The sequence below is a fragment of the Aythya fuligula genome, chromosome 5 (genome assembly GCF_009819795.1).
Source record: "Aythya fuligula isolate bAytFul2 chromosome 5, bAytFul2.pri, whole genome shotgun sequence".
Lineage (NCBI taxonomy): Eukaryota > Metazoa > Chordata > Aves > Anseriformes > Anatidae > Aythya > Aythya fuligula.
Genome location: NC_045563.1, coordinates 19,714,573 through 19,740,938, shown reverse-complemented (window position 1 = coordinate 19,740,938; position 26,366 = coordinate 19,714,573). Strand labels below are relative to the sequence as shown.

At 53.2% G+C, this 26,366-nt stretch overlaps 1 protein-coding gene across 4 annotated transcripts in view; it reads left to right on the top strand.

Moving 5' to 3' along the window:
- The first annotated feature begins 9,264 nt into the window (after positions 1-9,264).
- The window catches only part of MYRF (myelin regulatory factor), a 61,690-nt gene continuing 44,588 nt past the window's right edge, over positions 9,265-26,366 (top strand). For all 4 annotated transcript variants that reach the window (XM_032189090.1, XM_032189088.1, XM_032189089.1 and 1 more), the window contains exon 1: positions 9,265-9,417. In XM_032189090.1, the coding sequence (XP_032044981.1) occupies positions 9,372-9,417 (46 nt within the window). In that variant the 5' untranslated portion in view covers positions 9,265-9,371. The remainder of the gene's footprint in view (positions 9,418-26,366) is intronic.

Sequence of the window (26,366 nt, the reverse complement as noted above, 5' to 3'; positions counted from 1 at the left end):
AGCAGGAGACTCAGCTCTAGCAATTTCTCTTCTGCTTGATGCTTTTAGCTATCAAGTACTGAAATTCAACATGCCATACGCAAAGACATTAGTGTGAACAAAGGCAGTTGAGTAAGGGCGATTGTTTGGAAAGGTATGGGAAAGTGGCAGGGAGAGTGCAAGCAAGAATAGCGTAGGGAAAATGGCAAGGTGCTGGAATTTTTCTGCAAAGAAGGTGAGTTCAAACTGGGGAGCAAGTTTCACAGAAGCTTGGCAGTAAGTGCCCTGCAGGGCAAGGGACACATCTTTGTGTAGGTTTGTAAGGCCTGGTGCTGTTTCCCGATGAATAATGCCATAGTTATATATATCCTAGAAAGGGAAAAGCAAAACTGGGACTATGATGTTAGAGGGAGAAGGAGAAATATGGGAAGTTGGTGGAACAGGTTCAGCAGAGGAACGGGAGCTTTCTGACCAACCATTAGAAATACAGGCAGGAAAAGGAATGCCTGGAAGAAAATAATCCTATTAATGGCTGCATGGAATAGTTTCAGTGGTTGTTCCTGAAGAGACTAAGTACTATCAGGGAATTAAGAGCTCAAAGGTGGCTGAACTACTGAGTTCCTATAAAAATGCCTGTAAAAAGTGATGGTATGTGTAAGTGCTTGCTGATGCTTCGCTTTTTTTTTTTTTTTCCGTTTTTTTTTTTTTTTCCCCTGCCCATAACTATATCAGGTAGTCTCATAAAAAGATATTACTTCTATAAACACTTCCTCTCATGAGGAAAGAAAGACATTAAACTCTGCATACTACTCGTGTATAAACATGGAATAATCCATGCTTAAGAGCGCCCGCTTTAATACACTTACTGAGGGAAAGTGTATGAATGTGTACCCAGCAGGCGCTGTGGATGTTGCTCTAAAACCTGTTTTGCTATAAAAAGCCTTAGTTATTGGATATAGCGAGGGATGTAGCTGCTATTTCCCAGATGACTCTCTGGCTTTTTGGTATGTTGGTGGCTGTTGGAGAAATTTACAGCTTATTGAGGAACATTTTCCAACCAGCAGCCCATAAAGCATCCAGAGTTACACCAGAAAACAATTTTTCTGACAATTTGTAAACCAGACTGATGCATTCCCAAGGAAGAAAAGAAAATGGGTGTCAACTAATGGAAAATATGTAAATTAAAGCTGTAATCTAATTTTTAAATGACTCCTAAATGGCAACCACAGTAACAACACTTCACAAGCTGGTTCATTGTCTTTTTTTCAAGTGCTAGGTTGTCCTTCAGTTAGAAAAGAGGAAAAAGAAAAGGTTAAGAAACAGAGATTTGGAGGTGATTGTGCAGAAGGTATGCTTTAAAAATTCAAGGTGTGAAAGGTTATTTAGTCTGTACTGTTTCAAAAGAGGTAATGGTCTGGTCAGTTGTATTACATAAAGCCTTACTTGACCAAGCGATCTTTCTTGGGAGGAATGTTAAGGGAAATAAAAAGAACCTCTGGAAGGATTTATAGCTAGGTGGTGTGTCTAGCTAACTTAGTTCTTTCAATTAATAGTACAGTAGAGAACACAGGGATGCTGCTTGCCATTGCAGGGTGATTTCTGCTTGTTTTATGAGGCCAGATTAGTACAAAGCGAGCAGGAGTCAGGTCAGCCTGCCCCGCTGTAAGGAGAAGCTTGGAAAATTAGAAATGGAAGAGGGGTGGGTGGTGGTGTGTCAGGCCACAACAGCAGCGCTGGGCATGCAGAGGGGTGAGACTCACAGAGTGAAGGGCTGCGTTGCCTTCATGTATTGCTCTGAAACCAAGCACCTCCGAATACCCATGCTTTTCTCTAGCAATAACTGCTTGAATTTCCCTGCCTTCTCAGCGATCTCTGGTTATGCTGCTGTTACTTCCAGTAACCGAGCTTCCTTGAAAGGCAAGCCTAGCATCTGAGTTCATTTGTTCCTACGAAAGTCAGCACAGGGGCTCAGCCAAGCTTGGATTTGATTGTCTGGAGATGCAGAAGCTGGCGTACGATGCTTCCCTGCCTGCGGTTGGTGTGCCCGCTCCGTGGTGCCCCGCGTCGCTCGGCCGAGCTGCAGCAGAGGGTGCTGTGCCCGTGCTCACTGCTGCCTGCCTTGGGCACCTGCCCTCTGTAGGGGTTCCCTAAAATGCTGCCTTCTGCCTGCTCCCACTGCTTGCTGTGCTGCTGCTGAGTGCAGGCCTGGGGATAACAGACCTCAGCAGTACCGTGAACTGGCACGAACTCCATGGGGAAAGCCCCAGAAAGGAGCGCAGCAGGAGCTCCTTTCCCACCTTCCCAAGGAGTTTTCAAGTTTCTCATGCTCCCCTCTCTACCCTGGTTGTTCTGAATCCCAGCAGTGCTCGTGCGAGCCCCCGTGCTCCTGCCAGCAGCTGGGGTGCCAGGGCGCAGAGGTCTCCCAGAATGGGTGTCTCGCTGGTGACCTTCCTTTATCCTTTTTCTAAATCAATGGTGGTGTTCTCTCCATCTTGGGAACAAACCTCTGGCAGTTAATGAATAACCAGCGAGCGATTTATCAGCGCCGTTCTCTTGCCAAGAGGAGATAACAGAGCGAGCCTGCAGCAGTCAGCTTCCGCCTCCAGCAGTGTGGGAGCTACCTTGGGTGTGTACGGGGCGTTGGGGAAGGGTGAGGTTGCATCCTCTGCTGTCTCACCCCGGCCATTGGCTGATCACGGAGGAGGTTTGCAGCCTCTGCACAAGGACTCAGCAAAAGGAGGCTCCTCTGAGGAAGAATCCACGGGATGGACCTCCTTGGGCTGGCCGAGCTCCACCTGCCTGCATTGGTCCACTTGGTGGTGGTTGTGTGCCCAGGTGGCCAAGATGCTTGTACGTGGACGAGTGTGTGCTCTTGCACCAGCCCCGCTGATCAGTACTGATCTCTGGGGGCTTCACTGGAGGACATGTTCCTCAGCTTTGATAGTTTGTCGCTTCTGCCAAGGCCTCTGAGCCCACTGCTGGGACGTTTCTGTTCCGTGCAGTCCTTTGCCGGTGGAGCCAAACCGGTCGCCCTCTGTGGCTGCGTGTTGATTTGAGACATCTTGCCCCAAACGTACAGGGAGTACCCCTGCTCATCTTTTCCCTTTCTTTTTTTTTAAAGACAAATCAGAGCTCTTGGGAATGGAGGCTCTTCCCTGAGCATTTTTGCATCCTTCAAGCTGAGGCAGCGGCTCCCAGCAAGGCCCGCTGGAGTTCCAGTTTGCCTAGAAACTGGCAGGAGTTGCAAGTGAGAGGCAGCCCGAGCAAGCAGTGTTTTGTTTAGGTGGCCGCACAACTTCCATTATGAAATGCCTTCGTTCTGCACAGCTGGCAGGGGGCTCCCAGAATAACCATGCTCCCTGACAAGGGGAAGAATTGCAGCAGTGTTTGAGGCGAGGAGACGCTATAACACAAAGATGAAAGCTGCTGGGCAGCCTAGAGAGAAAGAAAGAGACAGCCAGACCCACGGAGAAGAAGAGATGCGTTTTGGGGGCTGGGGGAAGAATTCAGTGTACCTTGATTTCATAGAATTGCCTGCTGGCTGCCTCAGAGGAGCCCACAGAAAAGGATGCTTGCTGTGTGAGGCTGGAGGGTAAGGAGAAAGGGTCTTGAAGGTGGCAATATTTGTGTAAGTGCAAAACCAAGGAAAGAAATCAACTGACTGGACTTGTGGCGCGATCCCTGGTTCTTCAGTTGGCCTATTTAGACTTGCCGAATCCAGTTACGTCAGCAACGTTCAAGGGAGAATGGGTTTGAAATGTCAGGGAGCACGGAGAGCTGGCTGTTCCCACCTTGCCTTCGTTCAGCGTCGCCTTGTGTGCAAGCAGGGTGAGCTCTGCTGAGCTGGGAAGTGCTGGAGGTGTGGCAAGGGGTGTCTGGCAATAGAGGGAGAGCAGAGAGGAGTGGGTTTGCTTCTGCAGGCAGCAAGCTGCTCCTGGCGTGCTGGCAGAGCAATTTAGGATGTACCTTACACATCCGTGATAACCGTATCGGCGGCGTTGGAGCTAACAAGGCCAATGACCCTCGAGCGAATGACACTCTCCTTTGTACTGTGCGCTGGTGTTACCTCTTGCTGCTCTATTTGCATCTCCCTCTGCCTTTCTGTGTCCTCAGGCAAAGCCCAATTACAGGAACAGGAGGAAGGTGTCTGAGTTCAACAAAAGGAAGTTTTGATAGAGCATGGTAGCAGGAAGCAGAGCAGCGTTAAGGCTCTCGTCCTTTCCCCTGTGCCTCCAGCTCAGCAGAAATGTCACACGTGTGCTCCCCACATTTGTCTCCCTTCTGAGCCATCCAGACCGCAGTGCCTTCTGCCTGAGGCCATCGAGTGAGGTAAGAATGGGAGAGAACAGCAGGCACCCGAAATGCCGTGTAATCCTGCCAGCTAGTTCGCACCCTTTGCTGTGCATCCTCTGCTTGATACCACTGCTCTTACGTATGCCAGCAGCAGCATCTTGCTGGCCACTACCACAGTGTAGGTCAAAACCTGACCCTCCATCCCACCTGCCTTCTGCTGTTGAGACACAAAATAATCCCCTTCTCAGCTGTGCTCATCCAAGAGACTGCACACCAGCCTTTGGCTGCAAGCCTCAAGCTGCTCATCCTGTCTCAGTGAGGTTTCCAAATACTTTTTCCTCCATCCCAACATCCTTCCTCTCTGCATCCCACTACACTACATTACCTTAAGGGATTTCAGCCTCAAACGCTGGCTAAGGGTGTTATTATTTTCCTGGTTCCAACTGAAAACTGATGGGGATTGATTCCAACCCCCCATTGATTCCTATCGGCACTTCATCCTTACGTACGTGTCAGGAGAGAGAGCACTTCAGGAGCACTGGTAAGGTTGGAAGGCATTACATAGGATAGCAGCAGGGATTTGTGAAACAAGAAAGTAGGTGCTTTCTCTGGCGCACTAGGAAGTTGGGACTTCTGGACTCTTCAGAGTTCTAAATTCATTCTTTCTGCCCTGATAAATTAATAAATACTGGAAATATTAGATTGTTGTGATTTTAAAGCAAGCTAAAGTTTACAGCTTTAAAATCTGTAATCATCTTTGGCGGTTTCTTTTGTTGGATCAAAAATGGAAGCTGCCGATAGCTGTGCAGTGGTAGCACAGAGGAGCAGCGTGCAGCTGATGTGGCTGACGGCATCCCAGAGGAGCAGCGCGCTGTACAGAATGCAGGTCTGAATCCTGCACCCACAGAGTCTTTCCTAAGCACTGTCACTTGCCTTGCGGCCCTTGAAATCCAGCTGTGGGCTTTGTAAATTCCTTAACCAGGTCAGTCAATCTGATGAGCTCTTCCCAAGCTCATGTGAGGGTTTCCCAAAGTGCCCCAAACCAGTTAGAGAGCTGGTGAGGTCTGCGAGCTCCCCAGCCCTGCCTGCCAGCACCATCCCGCAAACTTAAGCATTGTAAAACAACCGAGCACACGGGTGCACAAGGCCAGTGCTACATGAGAAGGAGCCTCGGCACCAGCTTGCTGGCTCCCCTCATTGCCTGCATTCCCGTGGCGTTACTAATCGAAGCTGTAGTCTTGGCTTGGAGGTTCTGGATCACCGTGTGATCGCACTGACTTCGCTGGCTGGCTCAAAGAAGCATTGTCACAGCAGATAAGAGCACCAGCTCTTCCCCAGGGAAGTCAGGTGGGGTCAAGGAGAGAAGTTTCCCTGTCCCTCGGTGCAGCCAGATAACCATGGGAAAGACAAGTCCTGCACAGCCCCTGGGGCTGAGCTGACTCCAAGCCCCGAGCAGATGTTAACTGGGCAGAGTTCAGGGGAGGCTGCATGGACCATCCCCGCATGAAGCCCTTACGCAGCAGCTCCCTTCTCACCCGAACACTATACAGGTACTAATACTGGCAACAACATTGCCTGCTTTCTACAGCCCTTCTTCGCAGGCTTCAAGGGTGACAGTAGATTGGCCATATTATTGTTTCTCTGATTTTTAAGCCCGGTGCGTAGTGCCTTATATTTTTTTTTAACCATGTGCAGTGTGACTGAATCCAAGTCCTGGCTGACATATCCAAAAGGAAGCATCCCAAAACTGTGTAGCTAAGGAGGCCACCTGAACGCAATTCACAGGGTCCATGGGGAAGTGTCAGTATGTCCTATTTAGTGCATGTAAAATGTTTACAGTTTGCCCTAGTCGTGTCTCCAGTAAATGCTGGTGAGGCAGACCAGCACAGGCTGGAGTCAGGGCAGGCACAGCAGCAAGCACAGGGCGGTTTTGTAAGCCCGCTTCCCAAGAGGACACAAAGGAACAAGGCACGAAGACTGCTGGTGTACGACCGCTTCGACACGGGCACGCCCCGCTGCCCCTGATTTTTTTCTGTGGTGAAATTGAGCACCGTCACTTCTTGTAACCCGAGTGGGCCCTTAACCACCTTTGAAACTGATATATCGTGAAGGTGCTAAACCCAGGGGTGTACATGTGCCGAATACGTAACACAGGAACCATTGGTGTGAGACACCGACTATTCCAGCACCTCCAGCATCTCCTTTGGTGTCTGATGGCACAGCTGCGTCAGGGCAACCCCACGTCTGGTGCCCAAGCACCCTGCTCCACTGAACCTCACCTCAGCTGGGCTGCGGGTTCTGGCTCCTGGGGGCATGTGCCTGCTAACCTGGCCCCCAAGACAGGGGCTGAGGGAAGGTAAAAAGAGACCCAAAAGACTTAGGGCTGTGTCTGAGAAGCTTGCTGGGGTGCTGGGGTGCGAGGCAGGGCGGGGGGCACTGCTGAATTATTTTTTTTGTTTTCAATTGGACTTTGAAATTTAGCGCTGGAGGGAGCAACAGCCACACCTTCCATGAGTAATATCCCTCCACCCCCTCCTTGGCTCGCGCTCCCGACCAACCACATGGCATAGAGAGAGCAGTGTTTACAGAGAGCGTGACCCGGAGGAAATGAGGAAGGGAGTGTGTGTGTGTATCCGAGGGGGAGAGACGGGGAAACGGGAGGACACGGGCTGAACGGGAGGGAGAGTGGCAGAGGGGAGGCAGCGGGAAGGAAAGCAAACAGCCCCCTGTGATGGGGGCTGGATTTCTATCCCCTGGTGCTGCTTAGTGTGCAACAACAGTAGATCAAATACCTTGAAGTGGTTCTGGGTTCAAAACTCTCCAGTATTTCTTGGGGGTTGCACAAGTACGACCCTGACATGCCAGGGTCGGAGCTCATTGCAGCGAGGGACCAGGTGCACTGTCCCATTTCCAGAAGGGATGAGCCTGAGTGCGTGCCTTGGTGCCAGCAGGAGCGTGTGCCCAAACTGTCTTTTCTGTTTAATTTAGTCTAGGAATGAGACAGCAGCACTCCTTGGGACAGAGATTCAAACAGGCAAGAAAAAAATGAAGGTGAGAAGGGCGGACAGCCGATACCTTGAGTGGTCCAGGTGCAGCAAAGACGGGTGCACCAGCCCTGGGGGGGAGTTCAGTCCAAGGGACCAGGCACTGGCTTGGGATCAGGAACCGTGGCTTGTGTTTCACGGGCTGCCAGCTGGGACTTCTGCCTTCCCCGTGAGAAGTGGGAGTAACGGTTATTAATCACCGACGCCTCTTACTACTAAGATAATGAAGTGTGTGATACGGCAGTAATGGCACCACACAGGTAAAACCACGTTGAGTCTGGGATACCCCGGCTGTGCGCGGTGCGCAAATACCTGGCGAGCTTCGTGCTGTTGCCCAAAGACACCGAGTTATTTCAGAAATTATTTCTGGGCCATCGGCCTGCTTGTTCTTATGATAACTCCGTGGTGTGGACAAATGACCCGAGCATTTGTTTATCCTGCTCCCCCCGTAGGTACACGGGGTGTTTGTTGAGAGGCAAACTCGTGGCTGGTAGCTGCTCTGCTGCATCCCAGTCGCTAGCGGGATGCTCTCAGAGCACAACGGCGTCTGGCTGCTCTGCCATGCCCCAGCTTGCGGTGTGGCTGCTGAGGGAAAGCAAAGAGGTCACTGAGTTCTGCCTGAAGCCGGTCAACGCACGGGAATTCACTCCTTGGGGTGGGGAATCCCAGGCAGGGAACGGCGCAGGTGATCCAGCGGGATACGGATCCGAGGCGGATCGGTCTGAGGGTCATTCGCCTTTCAAGTCTTTGGATCATCTTTGGACTCAACTTTAGGGTCTAACGCCATATCTGGCAGGGACTTGATCTTCTGCCAGCTCAGGCTGTTTACAGGTTCTCTTGCTGGCTTTGGCAGCCACCAGCGAAGCGACCCAGAATAGCCTTGGCCTTCCCCTGTTGTTTTATTGTGCCTGAGCAGCTGAAGCTCCGGCTCCCTCCTGCCACTCCTGTAAATTATTACAGGAGAGAGGTCCGGGTGATGCTCGGGAACTCACGGGGACATGGCAGAGATGCATGCGAGACATGAGGGATCCTAAAGGGCCTCCTTGGCATACCCTTATTTACGGCAAGGAGTATCTTACTCTGCGTGTACCTACTTCTTGTGTGCGTAGGAGACTGGAGGCAATTTCCCAGACATCTGGGCAAGCTCAGGGGCTGGAGAGCAACCCAGTCACTAGTTAACCCTGGCTGCATTTGGTGGGGTCCTTCATCAGATCCAGGAGCATTTAATTCTGGGGTCTAATACCTGGTAGGGCCCAGCGCCTGGCCTGGCCCTGAGCAGCTGTGGGTCTGGCTGGGCTGGCCCTCGGGCTCCATGGCGAGAATAAACTTCGACACAGAAAATGTTTTGCTTCCTTCCCACGCAGCTTGTGCCCGAAGCTGGGGGGATGTGAGTGCGTGTGCCCAGGAACAAGGGCCGTGGGGTAACAGAGAATAACAATTGTCTTAATGGAAAGAGGGAGAGAGAAGAAAAAAGGGCTGTTGAGCTCTTTCTTTCCATCCCTGAAATAATAGACCTATTACTCTCCCCAAACCTCAGCCCCCCTCCCCTCCCCAGAGAAGAATTGGTCACTGCACAGCTGTGGGAGCGAGAAAAATATATTTATATATGTAAGAGAATCTGCCCTTCTGAATTGGGTTGTGGGGACGGACAAAACCTCATTGTGCGCTTTATCTGCCCCGGAGAGAATGGTCCCACAGTCTGCGCCTGGCAGGGGCCCGGCGTTTGGTTAACTGCGCTCGGACAACTGTGACTTCATTTACGCCCCGCGCCCCGACTCCGCTCGCCGGCCGCCCCCCGACCGCTCCGGGGCCGCCCCCCCCCCGGCTGCGCTGCCCGTCGGGGCCGCCAGGGGGGCTCCGGGCGGCGGAGGCGGAGCGGGACCGGGGCCGGGACCGGGGCCGGAGGAGAGGGGAGGCGGAGCGCGGAGCCGCAGCCCCGAGCCCGAGCCCGAGCCCGGGCCGGCGGCTCCGGGAGCCCTGCGGAGCGCTGCGGAGCGGCCCCGGGGGATGCCCCGCGGCGGACAGTAGCCCGGCCGCCCGGTGCATGGCACAGCTATGGAGGTGGTGGACGAGACGGAGGCTTTGCAGCGCTTCTTTGAAGGTAAGCGGAGCCCCGGGGTGGTGGGTCCCGGCCGGGCTCGCATCCTCCGGGCCCCGCGGAGCCGCCCCCGGGCTGGCAGCGCCGCGCTCTCCGCCCGCCGCCCCGCGGGGACCGAACCCGTGCCTCGGGGCCGGGCTCCTGGCAGCCAGTTTGGCGCAGGGGGTCGAGGCTCCTGCTCCCCCCCTCGGCTCGCCTCGGGGCCGAGTTTCTGCCCCCCCGTGTTCCCCGGGACGGGGTCCCCGTTGAGAGCTTCAGCGGGGACGTCGCCCGTCTTCGGCACCCTTCGGGGGGCTGGCAGGGGACCCTGCACCATCCCGCAGCCGGTGTCTGCAGGGCTCTGCCGTCCGCCCGCAGCCCGGACCCCATCACAGAGCGCAGCCTCCTTCACCAGAGTGCGAACTGGAGGCAGCCCAGTCCAAAGCCCAGGGTGGAAAAGTGATTGCAAAGAGAATTTGTCAAGCAGGGGTGAGACGCGGTTGCTCGCTGTGCCGCTGGGACCCTCATGCCCTTTCTTGTCCCTCCCTTGGCTCAGCGCAGCTTCTCCCTGGGCCGGTTTTGTTGGCACGTTCCTCTCTTCCTGGTTGACCCTCGTTGCTTCTCTTCCCCGCTCGCTATCTTTGTTTCTCTCCCTTCGGTGCTGTGCCCCACGCCGTGTGCCCCTTGTTTTCTGGTGGGCCCGTTCCCAGGCGGACGTTTCGGTTGTGTGGGCCGTGGGCCCGTCGAGGGGCAACAACACCCGTCCCAGCGAGGCTTCGTTGCGTCAATGGGTCCCGGTGCTGGTGGCAGCACAGCCTGGGGCTTGGCCCGTAGCTGGCAGAGAGCTGTCTGTGTGCACGGGTCAGGTCTGGAGCGTGGGACCCCCCCGGGGGTCCTCGTGCTGTGCTTTGGCTGCAGGGGCACTGGGCAGCGTGCTGCCCGCTGCACTCGCTCTGCACCATCAGGGTGGGAGCACCACAGCCCCTCCGTTCCTCTGGCTGGCAGGAGGACTGGACCTGTGGAGGGAGAGGAAGGTGTGCCACGAGCAGAGGATGCTCTCCGGAGAGGCTGGGACTGAGCGGAGGCTCGAGCTGCTCAGAGCATCTCCTCAGAGGCCCAAGCATCCCCTCTTTGTTCCAGCTGTGGTTCTGGGTTCCTGGGAGCGACAGGATTAGTGAGGACGGAAGCCTCGCCACACGGGTTCTTATCATGTGCTCCCAGCCTGTTTTCTCCTCAGCCTTCAGGGGGCTTGTTTTGTTTTGGGGTTTCCACTGGGACCGAGCTCCTAACCCTGCCCACCCACCTGCTGTCCTCAGCACACCGTGTGCCTCCCCAGCACCCCACGCTGCCCTCGCTCAGCACCCAACGTTATCTACAGGCATTAAGCTTCAGCCGTTTGCCTCTTGTTTTTGCTTGAAAAAGTGGAATCTCTCTCTCACTCTCTCCCAGAGCATCTTTTCTTAGGCTGGAGGGTTTCTTTCTTTTTCTGTCCATCTGACTTTCTTTCCGGGTGCTGTAGGTGACCCTGCTTGAGCAGGAAGGTTGGACAAGATGGCCTCAGGAGATCCCTGCCAGCCTCAACTATCCTGGGACTCTTCTTCTCTTTATCTTTCCTTCTTTCTCTTTGTTATATTTGTCTTTCTCTCTTTTATTTTCTCCCTCTTTCTGTCGTTCTAGTTCTCTTTCTTTCTCCTTCTCGAACCAAAAACATCTTGTCTATGTAAAAACAGAGTGAGGAAAACCAGGGCTGAAGGAGATGTCTCCATCTTTGCTATTCGCTTACTTGTGTGTCTTCCTTTGAAGAACTTCTCTGAGCTTAGCTTTTTCACAGAGTCCAACGTGGCTCTTTACATGGTGCTTGAGAGCAAGAAGGGAAACGGGGAGAAAGTCTGAGCGCGAAGGGTTGCTGCTCGGTTGATGCAGCGAGGTGAAGGAGCGAGACTCTTCCCTCTTGTGCACGCTTCCAGTAGTGGTGCTCTGAAGGAGTCAGCGGCCAAACCGACCCTGTTATTTGGAAGTGTAGGGCAGCGCCTGAAATGGCCAGTCCTGCAGCACAGAGTTGGATTTGCCCTGGAATCTCAGTGTGTGGAAGGATTAATGGTTCCTGGATGTGTAATATAACGATGAACAAAGGACCTATTAGAGTTTATTAATTTATAGGGCTAAATTTGTTAGTGGAACTGGCTTCCTCAGTACCCTATAACTTCTTCAAAGGTGTGTGCTGTTCCCCTTCCTGCAGGGAACACATGTTCAAACTGCAGTTTTCTTTTATAGCAAAATCTTTTTTCTTCTCACAGATCATCTTCTCTCAAGTGGAGAGTTCAAACTAAAGGATCCTCTTCCTGTACACTGAAAACCCTGAAATAATTAGGGAATTCCCTTTCATTTGCCTGAAGCTGGTTTGCACAATACCTGAGTCGGCTGCAGGCAACTGCACCATATTTAAGAGTAATCCTTTAGTGCTTGAGCAGCGCTCGGTATTTCAAAGTGTCAGACAAGGATTAACTGGTCTCTCGCAGACTTTTGGGGAGTGGGGGCTGTGCTCGCCCGAGGTGTGGCAGAGAGCTGGTGTCTGCTGAGGGCAAATCCTGGTGCGTGGCTGCGGCGACGGTGCCGTGGCTCCTGGCTGCAGAGTGGGGCTTGTCTTGGGGAGCAAACACACCCAAGATCCGGGGTCCTGGCTCTGGTCTTCTCACCTTCAAGGGATGGGCCCTGATTTTCATAAAGCAGGCTCTGTGCATCTGCTGGGGCAGGGTATTGTTATTTCCCTGGGGTGTAGTTGTCTGCTCTTTGACAGCGAGATCTGAGACTGCACAAGGATGGAGAAGCAGAAGAATGATGTGAACCGTCTAGGACTTTGCTCTGATGTTGGGAAAGGACTAGGAGAAAGGTGAGGAGAGCTGCGGGCAGGCGGCTGGGAGACCTTTAAGGAGAGAGTGTGGGATGCTGGGGGTTCTGGCACGGAGGTAAAGGAGCTCAGTTTGGTCTTTCCATAGTATTGGGAGTGTTTATCCAGAGCGCTTGTATTTTGTATCAAAGGAAAAGTAGGGAGTTGAAAGTGTCTGACCCTTGGCTGGCATCCTGCGAGAAACCTTACCTTCCTCCCTGCCTACCACTCGCGTAAGGGAAACAGTTACGACAGAGCTCAGCTATTCGGGATCCCTCTCTCTCTCGGCTAATTTATGAGATAAGAGGTTGTTAAAGAATGTATATCGGGAAAGATGTGCAGAGCTGGGCTTGGGGGGCAGGGGAGTGGGCGGTTTGGCAGATGGCTGCACAGGGATAGGGCAAGAGATGGAGAAGAAATAGCAAATGCAAAGAGTTTAGAGGATTTTGAGTTGAACTCCAGTTGGGAAAGACAGTAAAAAGGGCTGGATTTTCAGTGAGAGCCGTGAAATGCAGCAGATTTATCTCAGTCCTCACGATGTTTTGCTGTGCACCAGTGGCTGGAGCAGTCGGAAGCGGGGCGGCCGTGTATCCGTGTGCCCCTGCGCACAGGGCGCTGTGCTCGCTGCTGGGGCAGTCGCTGGAGTCTCCCAGCTCGGGGAGCAGGCGAGCACCGGCTGGTTTATCAGTGAGGCAGCAAGTGTGTTTGTATTAGTGAATGTTTTCACCCGTAGGAGTGCTTGCATATGTGTGTTAATGGTATTGGTTCCTTTCTTGGTGATTTTTATTGTGTGTTATGGAGCACTTTCCACGTGTGCGTAGGAAATGCTGCCCTGCAGGAGGAGGTCAGGGCCATCGCCCCGTCTTCCCTGGGTGCAGAGAGAGGAAACGAGGGGGCTGAGGCAGAGAGCTGAATCCAGGACTTGTGGGTTCGCACCCTGTCCGCCGTGCTGCGTCATGAGGGCTGTGTCTGCATGCTGCTTGGGTGTGCTGCACGCCCGCACGGGGATCTGCTGATGGGCAGGAACCAGCAGAGGACTCCACCAGTGAAGCTTTCGCCAATGTGAAACTGCAAAGCAGTGAGCCCGAGGGATGAGGAATCGTTCTTTCTTCTTCAGAGCTGGCCAAAATGCTGGGGAAGGCGGCCCTGAGCTGGAGGAGCTCTTGCTGCTGGCAGTGCTGGTGACCCCCGCTGTGAGTTACAGCTCACTGGGGACTGCTGAGCACATGGCGACCTTGTTTCTGCCGGGGGACAAACCTTGGAGGAGTGCACAAAAGAGTTGTAGAGAAAGAAGGGGCTGCTTTGGAGGCTTCCTGGCTATTTAGGAGTGCAGAGAGGAGACTGGTGGTCTCCTGTGGCTGAGAAGAGTGGTGGCAGAAGGGACAGAAGCCGGCCATGGGCCAGGACAGCTGTCCCCATGTGCATTTGTTGACACCAGGTCTTGACGTAGTGATGTAACTACAGAGGATCAGAGTGGTTCCTTTGAGTTACAGAGTGGAATGGCTTTTTGTGAGCTGGGTTTCATGTTCGCTGTTCAGCCTCTGCCTGTCCAGCTGCTGTCTGCCCTTGCGTCCCTGAGCGCATCCCAGAGCTCTGTGACCACGCTGGAGCGAGGCTGACCCACAGTGCTCGTGCGGAGCTCTTTGGCCTTACAGGAGTGAGGGGAAGCACTGGTGAAAGGCTGTGGAGAATCACAGGCTCCATGTGAAAAGCATGGTGTGATCTTTGCTGTGCATTGCTCCAGGTGCTCCGTTCAGAGACCTGGCTCTCAGAAGGGTTGGCCAGGGAAGTGGTGGCTTTGCAGTGTGACCATCTCCCTGGGGCCGGGCTGGCGCAGCGGGGAAGGTAAGAGGCTTTGTGCGCAGCGCTTTGCTGAGCAGAGTTAGCCCGTGACAGAGTGGTCCTGGGGAACCTGGTACAGCACAAACACATGACCATCCCTCCTGGTAATCCCCTCGCAGGCCCAAATCCCAGAGTGCAGCAGCAGCAGCAGCCTCCCAGCCTCCTCCCTGGCCCTCCCACTCTTCCCTGGGGGAATAGAAAAACCAGCAGGCAGCAGCCCTGGGACCTGGACAAGCTGAGCTAGGCAGCATAATGACCGAGGGGGAGAGCAGGGACACGGCGGGAGCTTGACATCTGCTCTCACCATGCTCAGGATGCGCTGGATCCGGGCAGGTAACTGCACAGATCCCTCCTTGCCTTCCACAGCTCAGCTTTCTTTCCTCTCTGCCCTCTCCATCTCTTTTTCCAGCGTGGTTTATTTGCTGGACCTCCCATCTCTGCCCTCCATCTCCATCTCCCCTGCCTGACCAGCCTGGTGTCTGCATCCGCTCAGCAGATGAATGAGGGCAGGTAACGTGAGGCTGCTGGGGAGCACGGCTCCATCCCAGGCCCTGGGTGCAGGAGAGAGGAAGAGAGGAGAGAAAAGCGTTCTCCTGAGCCCTCTGCAGCTCTGGGAGGCGTTCCTGGGCAGAGGGAGCTGCTACCTCCGTCCTGGCAGGGCCAGCAGCAGGAGGTCCTGAGAGCCTTCAGCCAAAGCACTTGTCCTTGTCTGCTTCTCGGGGCAAGGGTGGCGCCTCCAGAGTGGCCTTGTGAGTGTGCTGGCACTTCCCTGGGGGCAGCCCTCCCCTCTCTCCTCAGCTTCCCCAAAGCTCCTGGGGGAAAAGGATGGGGGATATCCAGATGGAGCGAGGCCAGGGAGCTGCTGGTAGGAGGGCGGGTCCCCGAGGATGTCTGATAAGGGGTGGGTTGTGATTCAGACAGCGACGTGCGCCCACGCCCGCGGAGGCTCAGTGGGGTCGGCGAGAGGTACTTTGCCCATGCTCTGGTTAATGTGTCCTCCACAGGCCGGCGTCCTGCGAGCCGTGGCTGGACAGGGACCAGGCAGGGCCTGGGAGGAGAGGAGGTGGCAGCGAGAGGGGGGCATCAGGGAAGATGAAGGGAAGTGTGTGGAGGTGTGAGCGGGCCGGTGGAAACGGGCGTGCTGGTGACTCAGAGCTGACCTGGGCTGCTCCCAGGCTGGGATTGCACAAGGGCTGCTGAGGGAAGGAGATGGCTGACAGGAGGGGGAGGACTGGGGGTCTGGAAGGACTGAGGGAAAAGTGCCAGTGCCATGGAGCACAGATGTGATCTCTGCTTTCCTTGGTGCTGCCCTTTCGTAGAGGTGTTTGCAGGGGGTGTTTCTCTGCTGGGATGTCAGTGAGCTGGGCACAGACATGAGTGCAAGAAGGCAGCAGTGGAAGAGAGTGGTTCAGGTCTTTTGGAGAGCAGATGTGGATGTGGAAGCTCTCACATAGCTTTGGGGGGCAAAAGGGTTAGAACTACTGATGTGAGTAGGATCTAAGCGTGTGGATCTTGCCCAGGAGGTTAAAGCCAGCTTCCCCCTAAGGTACAAAGCAGGAGCTGGTGCTTGAGAATCATTCACTGAGCTCAACCTGGGATGTGTGCTGGCATCTGTCCTGTGGTATCTCACAGAGAGGCCCAAGGGACTGTAGAGTCTGGAGGAGGAAAGCTTTCATGCACAACCAGCACCACCAACTTCTCCAAAAGCCCACCCATTGCCCATCCATGTTTTTTGGTGTCTGGGCCCCATGAGGAGCAGGGGCACCAGCTGCTTTGGCTTCTTCACTGGAATCAAGGCTGCTTGCAAGGTAAGGGAAGAAAAGCAGATGTTGTGACCTGGCAACATTCACTTGGAAGTGCAGAGCATCTCAGCAGCTTCCTGATGAACTCTGGGGGCTGAGGAGAGATGGTGAAAGCCTCTGTGGAGCCCTGGAGCCTCCTCTTTGGTGTCCTGTGACCAGTGACCTGCCAGCTGCACAGAGCTGTAGGCAAGGCAGGGTTTCTCTCTGCCCTCTCACTTTTCTGCTAGAGCAAAGCATTTGCTGGGGCTGGCTGTCTGGGGCCGGACTCATCCCAGTTGCTGTGTTGCTGGCTGCAAGGACCCTGGGATGGAGCATCCACCAGGTTAGCGTTGCAGAGAGCTGGGCACTGCCCAGACGTACATCCCTACCCGAGTGGTTGTGGCCTCTTCTTATTTTCTGCTTCCACACCACTTTCTACCCTGCTGTCACTCTCTAACCATGGTCATTTGGTGAGAATAAAACCAGAAGAAGCCTGTTGAAGATGGAAGTGAGATGGGACCGTGCTGCACTTGTCCTGCTCTGCTCTGCGGCCTTGTGGCTGGGGTGAGACCGAAACACTCCTTGGAGCTGGGAGCTGTGCCAGCATGGTGCAAGGCTGTGTGACCTACGGACCCCTGGCCCACAGCAGTGCTGTTGGAGTCTGCCTGTCCTCGGTGCCACCCTCACAGGGTCCCAGGCCGTGGCTTGGTGTCCCCACGGTGCACCTCTGCCTGGGATTTCCCTGCTCGGGGTGGTGTTGCTGTGGCAGAGCTCACTGGGTAACCCCTTTGCCTCTCTCCAGTGGTGTTGCTGGTAGGGGCTTGGACTTTGCACCCTCCGATAAGCTAAATGTGTCTGAGGAATGATTAACTAGCATGTGCGTTGCCAGAGGACAGGGGAGCAGCTGTGACTGGAGACACAAACAGGAAGGGGCTCGTGGCTCTTGGGCCCAAGCTGGTGCTTGCCATTGCCTCTCCTGTGCGCCCGCTCAGGGGGCAGCATCCTGCAGGATCCTGCACTGTGATACCTTGGGCTTTTCCAGAGTTCGGGGTGGACAGAGAGACGAGCCTGTCAGACCAGCAGGGGAGGTGCAGAGCCCAGAGGAGGAGACCCTTGTGTGTGGGGAGAAGGGGCGCTCCTAGATGTAGGGGGTGGGTTGCTTTGGACGCTGTGCTTGGCTACCTGTTGGCTCCCACATCGGGTCTCATGGATACAACCTCTTGCTCCTCCTGACTGGCATGCTTTAAACCCTTCCACATCCAGCACACCTTCCTTCTAGCATGCCCCAGGGCATGTTCAAGGCATGTTTGAATGAAAGGCTTCCTTCCTGAGGGAAAGTGCAACGTGATACTCAGGGTCTGCGCTTATCTCCCTGAACTTTGTTTTGATGCCGGTACGGAAAATGGCGAAAGGGAGGTCTAGGAGCAGGGCTGCGGGGCTGGAGAGAGGGGCAAAGCAGAGACACCAGACCTGCTGGGGAATGAGAGCAAACACTCGCTGGCTTTGCTGGGGAGGAGGGCTGGTTGGAAGGGCCAAGACCGGAGTTTTAAATAGCCTTGGTGTTGGGATTTGAGGGCAGAGGCTAGGGGGAACCAGGGGGATGAGGTCCTGGTGTGGTGCCGCACAGCTGTGATCATAACCCATGACGTGTCCAGGCCTAGGGCTGGTGTGCAGGGCTGCAGGCAGGGGTGGGAGCCATTCCCTCTGGTGCTGCATCATTGCTTCTCTCTCACACCCCAGTTGCTGCGATAGGCTTAGTGGAAGAAGAGCTGCCATCAGTCTGCGGTGGTTAAGGTTTTCCTAACCTCTCTAGACTGCATAAACTTTTCCTTTTTCCCCACTCTTCCCTTTCTTCATCTCTCATCCCTTTTGCTCTATCAAATCCTCTTTTCTTCTGCAGCTTTCATTATTCATTTGCAGTGTGTTGAAGGAGATGTACTGAATTATACCCTAAGTAGTCACAAACCGCATCACTGGGAAGAGCAAAACAAGAGGGGCTGTGATTGCAAACCAGTGCATAGTGTGAATAGAGACTGAGCAGGCTAGCTGAAGCAGAGTGGGAAGGGACCAGAAGTGAGTAAGGAGCTGATAGGCACATGCAGTGCCAACAGCCATGGTCTAGCCTTTGATGTCTCTGATTTTTATAAAAGGGTGATGAAAGCAGTTTTTTCTGGGACTGAATTTTTCTTCTGCAGGCTCTCCTTCTCACCCTAACATTGCAGTGGTGTATTGCCTTGTGAGACTTGGAGTGCCAAACAGATCTGATTTCCTTCTCCAAAGAGATGATAGTACTTGATGCGGAGGAGATGATGCAGAAGGTGTGGGGTGGGCATGGGACAGGATCTGGGGAAGACACAGGCAGTTTCCCAAAGAGTTGGAAGCCTAGGTCCTATAAGCTGTCTGTCTGTCTGTCTGCTTTAATGACAAGGACTGTAGAGCGTGCAGAGCCGCTCTTGCTTGCAGCCTTGAGGAGTGAACGTTGCATAAAGAGAATAAAACTTAATTTGGAACATGCAGATTCACTTGGTTTGTATGCCTGACAATACTTATTAATAAACAGCTTTCATTTATAACTTTTACTCCGTTGGGCGGATTACAGCTAACTGCTGGAAATCCAGATAAACAGGAAACCAAACAATTTATCAGTGAGCTTGATCTCGGCTTATCTCTTCTGTTATGACAAGCAATGGTTATGGACATTGATTCAATAAAGCACTAAAAAGCGCGCTTTGACTTTATTGGAAATGAAACACCTGCTTAAAGTAAAGCAAAAGCCTAAGAAGGGCATTATAAGGGCCATCAAGCCATTTCACAGTCGGCTGCCTGCTGACAATATGATCCATGCTCAGCTCAGTGTAAGAGCAGAAACAGTCCTGTCCCTGATGAGATCCCATCCGAATCGAAACCTGAGGTCAGTGGGGAGTTCTGGGTGGGCAGGAGGAGGGCACCCGTCCATCTCCCCTGTTTTAGTTCAACCCTCATGAGGGGTTGTTGGGATGGACAGCTGGATGGTGATGAGTTTTCACATGCAGCATAGTGGAAAACAGAGAGGGGAAAGAGGGGTGATAAACGATGTTTCACAACTAATTTCATTGTTGGCATTGCGGGAGCTGAAGGAACACCAGATAGAGCAATGCGGGACCTGCAGACAGGGCTTCTTGTCCTGGAATGAAATATTCAGCTGCTGGAGGTTTTGCAGGGGCATGAGAGGGGAAACTGGTCAAAAGTCAACGCAGTCTAACAGGATGCTCTTCTGGAACATCAGGGCAGGGACCTTTTCTGCTCCTCTGCTTTCAGACACAGACACTATGTCCCTGTTACACTCAGGAGGTGTCTGTGGTTGAAACACATCATGGATGGTCACTGATAGATGTTTGTACTGAAATTTACAGCTTTTTAATGTGACTTTTCAGCACAGTTCTCTTAATTTAGCCAAGGCACAAATAAGTCAGTGATTGTACCACTGGGCTGTCCAGAACCTGCCGTGTTTCACCCAAGCCAAGTCTGGCTTTGAAAGAGATGAGGATGGTACCGGTGACGGTGGGCTGTGGTGGTTTGCAAGCCTGGAACCAGACACCACAAACGCTTGCCCCCCTTGGTGCAGAGCAGTGCCTCACCAGGCACTCACAGTGCTTTTCACTAGCAGAGGTCTGGCCCCTCATACACAGGCTGGCGTGCTTTCAGTTGGCTCTCTGAGGGGGAGTGGTAGTGAGGTTTTATTTAGCTTTTTATGTCAGCCCTCTTCTCTGCAGTTTGGGAAACTAAACCACACAGAGTGAGTGTTGAGAGCTAGATAGGAACGGGATGGAGAAAGTTGGTCGGATGTGTCCTTATTTTGTGTTTTGAGCTGGCAATGACCAGCCAGTGAACAATTCACGGTAGCAAATGGGAAGGGGAATGAGCTTCAGGAACATAGGCTGCTCCCAGATGATGGTCACTGAAGGAAACGTGTGGAGCTCTCTCTTTTGGCAGGGATGAAACCCAACTTCTGTAGAATTTGTGTAGTGGCCAACCTGTTGTTTAAAGGGGTCAGGATGTTGGTTTTTGTCAATGCAGGAGAACAGCGTTAAATCTCGTTTTGCTGTTCTGCAATGTCATGGGACTGTTAATAAATCCAGCAGCCTCGTGTCAGTGAGCCTCTGGGAAGTTTGAGGTGCTTGCCCTCACCACTGGCTGCACGGCAGCTCTTCAGGCTGGCAGCGAGAGGCAGGCTCTGCCCTCGAGTTGTGATGGTCTGGGTGGAAGATGAGCCTCGCTACCTACAGAGACAGCTGAGGACTGCCTGGGATAGTGACCTCTCGCCTCTGTTCTTAGCGCTACTTGCACCTCTTTCCTTGCGAATTTCATAAGGCCCAGCATAAGTGGCAGCATCTTCTGATAAAATTACCTTCTGGTATTTCCTACTTCGGAAATACCCTTACTTAAAATAATGATGCTTAACTGAGTTTCGGGCCAAAGAGGACTATCAGGTCTTCTAGCCTGACCCATGCAACAGCCTTGAGCAGCACAACCTCCAGATAAAGCAGTGGAGGAACAATGGGATGGTTGTGTTTGCTGCCAGTGAGAATTTACCCACAATATTGATCTTCACATCCGAGCCTTGCTGGGAGAACTGTGGGACTTCTCATCATGTGTGTTTGTGGGGTTGTGTTTTAGCTGTGAAAAAACAAATAAATAAAAACATAGGTGTAGCTGGGGGCTTTTACAGGAAAGCATACATTCAATTGGACTGTGCAAAATAGCCTTTGCCCTTGGCTCAGCCCTGGGAGTCTGCCTGGGCTGAGGACTTCCCCGGGGGACACTGAGTCAAAGAGACTTAGCACAGATCGTCAGAAATTCATTTGCAGTAACCTTTAAAAACCTGCATTGGCATAGTCCCCTGCGAAGACTTGAGAGGCCAGTGATCTTGGGAACTGCCTTCTCCCCTTGTGAGCAGAGATGTCATGGGATCCAATGCTCTATGAGCCAGTACAGTAAAAACAGCCTATGGAGATCGCTGTGCTTGCTCGGTGGGTGCGAACAGTCCAGGGAAAGAGACATCTCAGCTCTCCCCTCCGGTGCGGCAGTGGGTGTGCAGGAGCAGCGGTACCTTGGACAGCAGTTGCTGTCCCCGCATGGCTCGTGACCCTCCTGCTGTGGCAAGCAGGATGGGGACAGATGACACAGATGACACGGGGGGCAGACGGATGGTCAGCCTCTCCGGGACAAAGGCATCCCACTTCCAGTCTGCAGGTGCAGCGGGGTGGAAGGGCTCTGGGAAGTTCCCTGAGTGGCGTATCATGCCAAATGTCCCATCTAATTCAGCTCTCGACCTAAGGCAATAGCACTGACATACATGACTGGTGATATGGTGTTGCTCTTTCCTAGTGTGTGAAGGGACTGCTAGGGGAGACCCAGGGACGTGCAAAAGGGGTGTTTTGTTTAGTGACAGAGCCCAGCGCACAGTGAGCCCTCCAAGGAAGCACAGCGGGTCACTGGTGGGGTAGGGCCTGGCTGTGGGTTACACCCGTGCTGTTCCAAAGGTATATTGGGGTCTGTCACAAAAGAGAGTGGGGTAACAAAGCAAAGTGGCTGTGCTGCCGTGGGGCTGGGTGGGTGGCTGACTCTCATCGCTCATGCTCTTGACTCGGCTTCCCCCCCAGAACTGGTCATCGCCACCACCGCAGCCGTTCCAGCCTCTTCTGTCATCTTTCACTCGTAGCTCCTGCTGCTGTTCACAGTCAGCGAGGAGTTGTCCTGCAGCCCCTGGAGGGAGCTTAGCTCCCTGGTAGATTTTAGCACTTCTCTTGTGAGAAGCCTTTGGGCAAGGGATGAGCCCCACACACTGTGCTGGTGCTGGGGGCAGCGGGACAAAGTCAGTGCACTCTCTGCTCCCCTTCTGTGGACAGTTCGTGAGTTTGGGAGTTGCAGTTGGCAGGACTGGTGAGCTACAGTGGGGATAAGGAAATAGGAAAATATTTTCCAGATCGTTCCTGTAGAGCGGAAAATCCTAAATCAACTTGTAATCACCTAGTTACCTCTGAAACCTTTACCCAGTGATGTGAGGAACCTGAAGGACAGTCGGTGAGCAGGCAATGGTGGTGGCCTTCTGTGCTGAGCAAGGTTGGTCTTGTCTCCTTGAGCTTCTTGTGTTTTTGCTGAGAGGCTTCCTGCTGCCTCTCTGCGGTGTGGGATTCAGGGCTCTGTCAGCCCTACAAGTAAGAGGGGCCTCCATGATGTCTGAGAAGTCTAATTGCTGCTAGAGCATCGCTTTGAGGGTGGTTTTTGACAGGTCCCAAGATGGTGACCAGTAATGTTAGGATTTGTCTGTACTGCAGTCGTGCACAAGGGCCTTGGGCCTGTTACGGCTGCGCTCTGCAGGCACGGAGGAGCAGATGGGCCCCGGCTCGCAGGTTTCACCCCTCGTGGAGAGCTGCTCTTCCCTGCCAGGAACATCTCCTTTCGTGGCTGACACTGTCAAATCTCGCACGCCAGCTGCCATATCCTCTCTGTGAAGCTGCAACTCGCTCCCAGCAGAGTGCTTTCTCCAAATGTGAGCTCCTACATGTGAGGATCGAACCACCACCACTCGGCCTCCCAGCAACAAATAGGCCAGGCGGGGACCTGCTTTTGTAAAGCTTCTTATATACATCCCTGGCAGCATTACTTCAACTTTTGCCAAAGCCTCTCCAATATTTCCATATCCTCCTCTGCACCGAGCGGGCTGTGGACTCCAGCAGTGGTGTGCAGAAAGCCAGGACCATTTCTCCTATGTCTGCCCGATGATGCTTGTGCACAGAGAACTCTGCGGTCACCACCATAGATGCCATGTCATGTCAAGGACTCGTATGGCTGTGGTTAGTCCTAAATACTGGAGCCTTTCTATTAGAAATTTTTTATATGTGTTTCCCAGCCTGTACATGCTGCATTCAGGTGGTGATTCTGGACGCTCTGTAAGAACGAATATATATATTTTTTCCTTTTTGTTGCTATCCCACCAGTCAGTGTGTCACCAACAAACTTTGCCAGGCAGAGATCAAGAGTAAGAAATGCTGAATGGCTTTGGTGCTGGTACCAGTCCTGGGGGGCTCTGCCAGTAACTACACTGCTCTTTGATGTCTTGGTATAAGCAGCGGTATTTTAGCTCTGTCAGTGATACGGTGTTTGATCTCTCTTCTGTTCTCCCTGCCAGTTCCATGCAGGGGAAGTTGCTAATTAGGATGTCGTTTGGCATTAAGTGAAATGCACTGCAGAAATTCAAGACTGTAGACCCTCAGGGCAGGGACTTGAATGGACAGCCCTGGTCCCAGCAGCCCCAGAGCATGTTGTTACAGTCACCTCACTAACAGGTGTCTACAGCAACCTCGAGATGCTGCTGGTACCACAAACACAGAGCGGAAGGACAAAAAGCATGTTTTGCAGGAAGGCTGGGCTTTTTGCACCGTTGCTGATGATGTCAGCCGAAGAGCTGTGGTTCTGCCCAGCTGAAGCTGTGTCCCTCGCTTTTTGGAAAGCAAAGCAAGGTGCACCTGGGGAAAAATAATTCCAGAGATACTGCCAGGGAGAGAGGCAGCCTGCCTTCCTGCTGCTGGTTGTGGCAGATGCTGGGGTGGCAATGGAAGGTGATAGTGAGAGGATTGCTGTGCACAGGCTGGAGACAGTCGCAGGAGACAGATAATGTCAGGTTGATGGCAGTCGAGACTGGAGGAGTTGGCCTGTGAGCAGTTGTGGCTAGGAGATAGTGAATGGCCCAGCTGTGAGATCCTTGTGCTATTTAGGCACTGGCAGTGAATGGAGATAAGAAAGGGAGCATTCAGGTCAGCCTTCGAGGAGAGAAGCCAGACTTTTGAGTGTGGGCCTGCGGCATTGTCTCCCGAATGGAAGCGATGAAAGTCCAGACGCACGGCGCGGGGCAAGCTGGGAGTGAGTGACCTTGTGCTGGCCTGGACAGAAGGCTCTAAGAGTTTTGTTAATCTGTTGATCTAATGACTCACGCGATTCGTGTGATTTGCCTTCCCTCGTAACTTGACTGTGTCACAGCACTGGCAGCGGGCTGCCTGGTTCGCCCGGGACCTGCTTTTCCCAGCAGGTGCTGCAACACGGGAGCTGCGCGTGAACTCTGCTCTCGTGGCAGGAGCTGGGTGAGCGGCGCTGGGCAGCAGCCGCTGTTGCTGCCGCTTGGCCTCCGTGCTGAGGACAGGAGGGAAGGCTCCCAGAGGTCTGCCCAGGTTGAGGTGCCAGGAGAGGGCTTTCAGCTTGGTTCCCAGGTCCCTGACCTTCCCTGTGCATCTCTTCTGCACTCATTACTTGAATATATACCTCTCACCCGCTGTCATCTGCCCCTTGCAGCCCAGGCCGTGCTGCTATGAGGTTTGTCTCGCAGTTCTGCTGCTTTGGGTACATCTCGCCCGCCTCTCAGTGCCAGAATTTGCCTCTACTTGTCTTTTGTGTGGACACTGCTCATTCTGTGTGTTGGGAGCCATTCTGCCTCCAGGCACACACGCAGCCAGTGCCTCCCAAAGGCTGACCTCCTTGTCCTCTAGTGCCTTTGAATATTCTGTGCTGCCCTCCCCACCCCATGTCCTCCAGCAGCATGCCAGGCACCTTCCCTCTCTTCTCTTGCGCTGCTCCGGACAGCGTGCTGCTTTGAAGTGAGACCCAGAACACACAGAGAGCCTGCAGGGTGGATGGGATCCAAACGGCACGTTCCGTATCTGATTTGTATTGTCTGGTAACTGTTTGCTAAATCCCTGGTGCGGGAGCTATGTTCCAGTGCAGGAGAAAGCTCACAGTTGGTCAGAAAATATAAACAGCAAGTAAAATAAAAATAAAATAAAATAAATAACAAAACAAAACAAAACCACAAAACAACATTCAGTCTGAAGCCTATATGGAAATAGCCGGTATGGCAATAATCTCTAATTTTATTTATTTATTTATTTATTTTAAATAACCATTTTAATTGAGCCTTTTTTATTATTGGCTAGAGAAGTTTAGTTTAGCTCTGGAAAAGGCAAAGTATGAAGGCGACTGAGCTAGTCCATGGACGCCTTGCTGAGAAGTAGCTTTCTTAGAGCAGAAGGTTCTTTAGTAGGTAAAGATATGGAGATAAATCATGCAAACTGAGACAAAGTAAAAAGGGTGCAGGTTTATTAGTGTCTCTCCTTCCTCAGGAGATGAATTGATCTGCTGAAGCTTAATTCAGGACTGCATCTGTCCAAAGGATGCGTCCAGTGCAGCGAGAAGTTCTGGGTTTGGTGGGGGACACAGTAAAATTCTGTGGACTTGGGGATATAAGTCTGTATTGTCTTAAGATGAATGAAGTCAGAGAAATAGTGTTTACAGTGTCCTTCAGTCCATCCCTCCTTCAAGAGCACAAGAAGGGCACATCAGCTCCTGAAGCAGTCCTGAACCGGACCCAACTAGCAGAGCAGGAAGATTCATGTTGGGCAACCCCACCACTGCTCTCTAGGGCAGCGTGCACCCATGGCAGTACCTACAAACACACCGTTCGTACTCTGTGGCTGCCAAGCAAGACTTGGGGTGCTGAAGCAGGATGCGTTGAATCTTCTTTCCTCCTTGGGGAAAGAAATGACTGCCCTGAACCTGTCTGCTTCTTTTGGTCGTGCTGCTCTGCTCTTGGGACCTGGGAAGTGGTATTGGGTCTTGAGAGGTTTGTGCCACCAGTGAAGCAGAGGTGAATGAGGACTTTCTGCAGTGATGGTAGGGGAAACCAGCGATAAAAGAAGCTCTTGGTGCCCTTTGTGGTTTTTGCAGGAGTGTTTCTGGAGCAAATGCTATTGCCATATAGTGCCGAGAGCAAATGCTGCACAGTTGCATGTCCCAGCAGTGTGAGAAGGAAGATCTCAATGACCCGATGCTCCTGTTTGTGAAAGATTGGTTGCACAAAAGCAGCAATGCCCTCCCCAATCCCTGGCAGAAGTCCCATCTGGATAAAGAGCTCTGCCTTCGTACACTCAGCCTCCTCTGGAGGCTGTCCAGGCCGGACAGGAGGGACCTTGTTGCCTCCCAGCTAGAAGGGAGGAACGAGACGCCTGATCTGGACATGGTGTTCCTGGCGATGCTTGGCTGCCTGTAGGTTTGTATTCTGTTGCTGTTTGATTGTTCAACTTCACGCCCAAGGTTTGTTTTGTGCTGGGGGGCTTCCAGGGGAAGCAGCGCAGCTCCAAGTCCCAAATCTCCTGTGCAGGTCTTCATAACAGGGCTGAAAGTGGGCCCCAGCATGGCTTCTGGACCACTGAGTTTCCTCAAAGCCTTTCTAGGAGCCCGGCAGTGCCAGTGGCCCTGTAGCAAGGTCAGTGTCCAGGGCTGTGTCCCTGGGGCACTCTGCCTGGCAGTAGCAGGGCAGTGACATTGCACAGGCACCTTCTGCCAGCCTTGTCAAGTCCCTTTGCCTCCCTGACTCTTTATTTCCTTTCCCAGTCACTGCTGACCATGGCCCGGGGCACTGGGTCATAATCTCT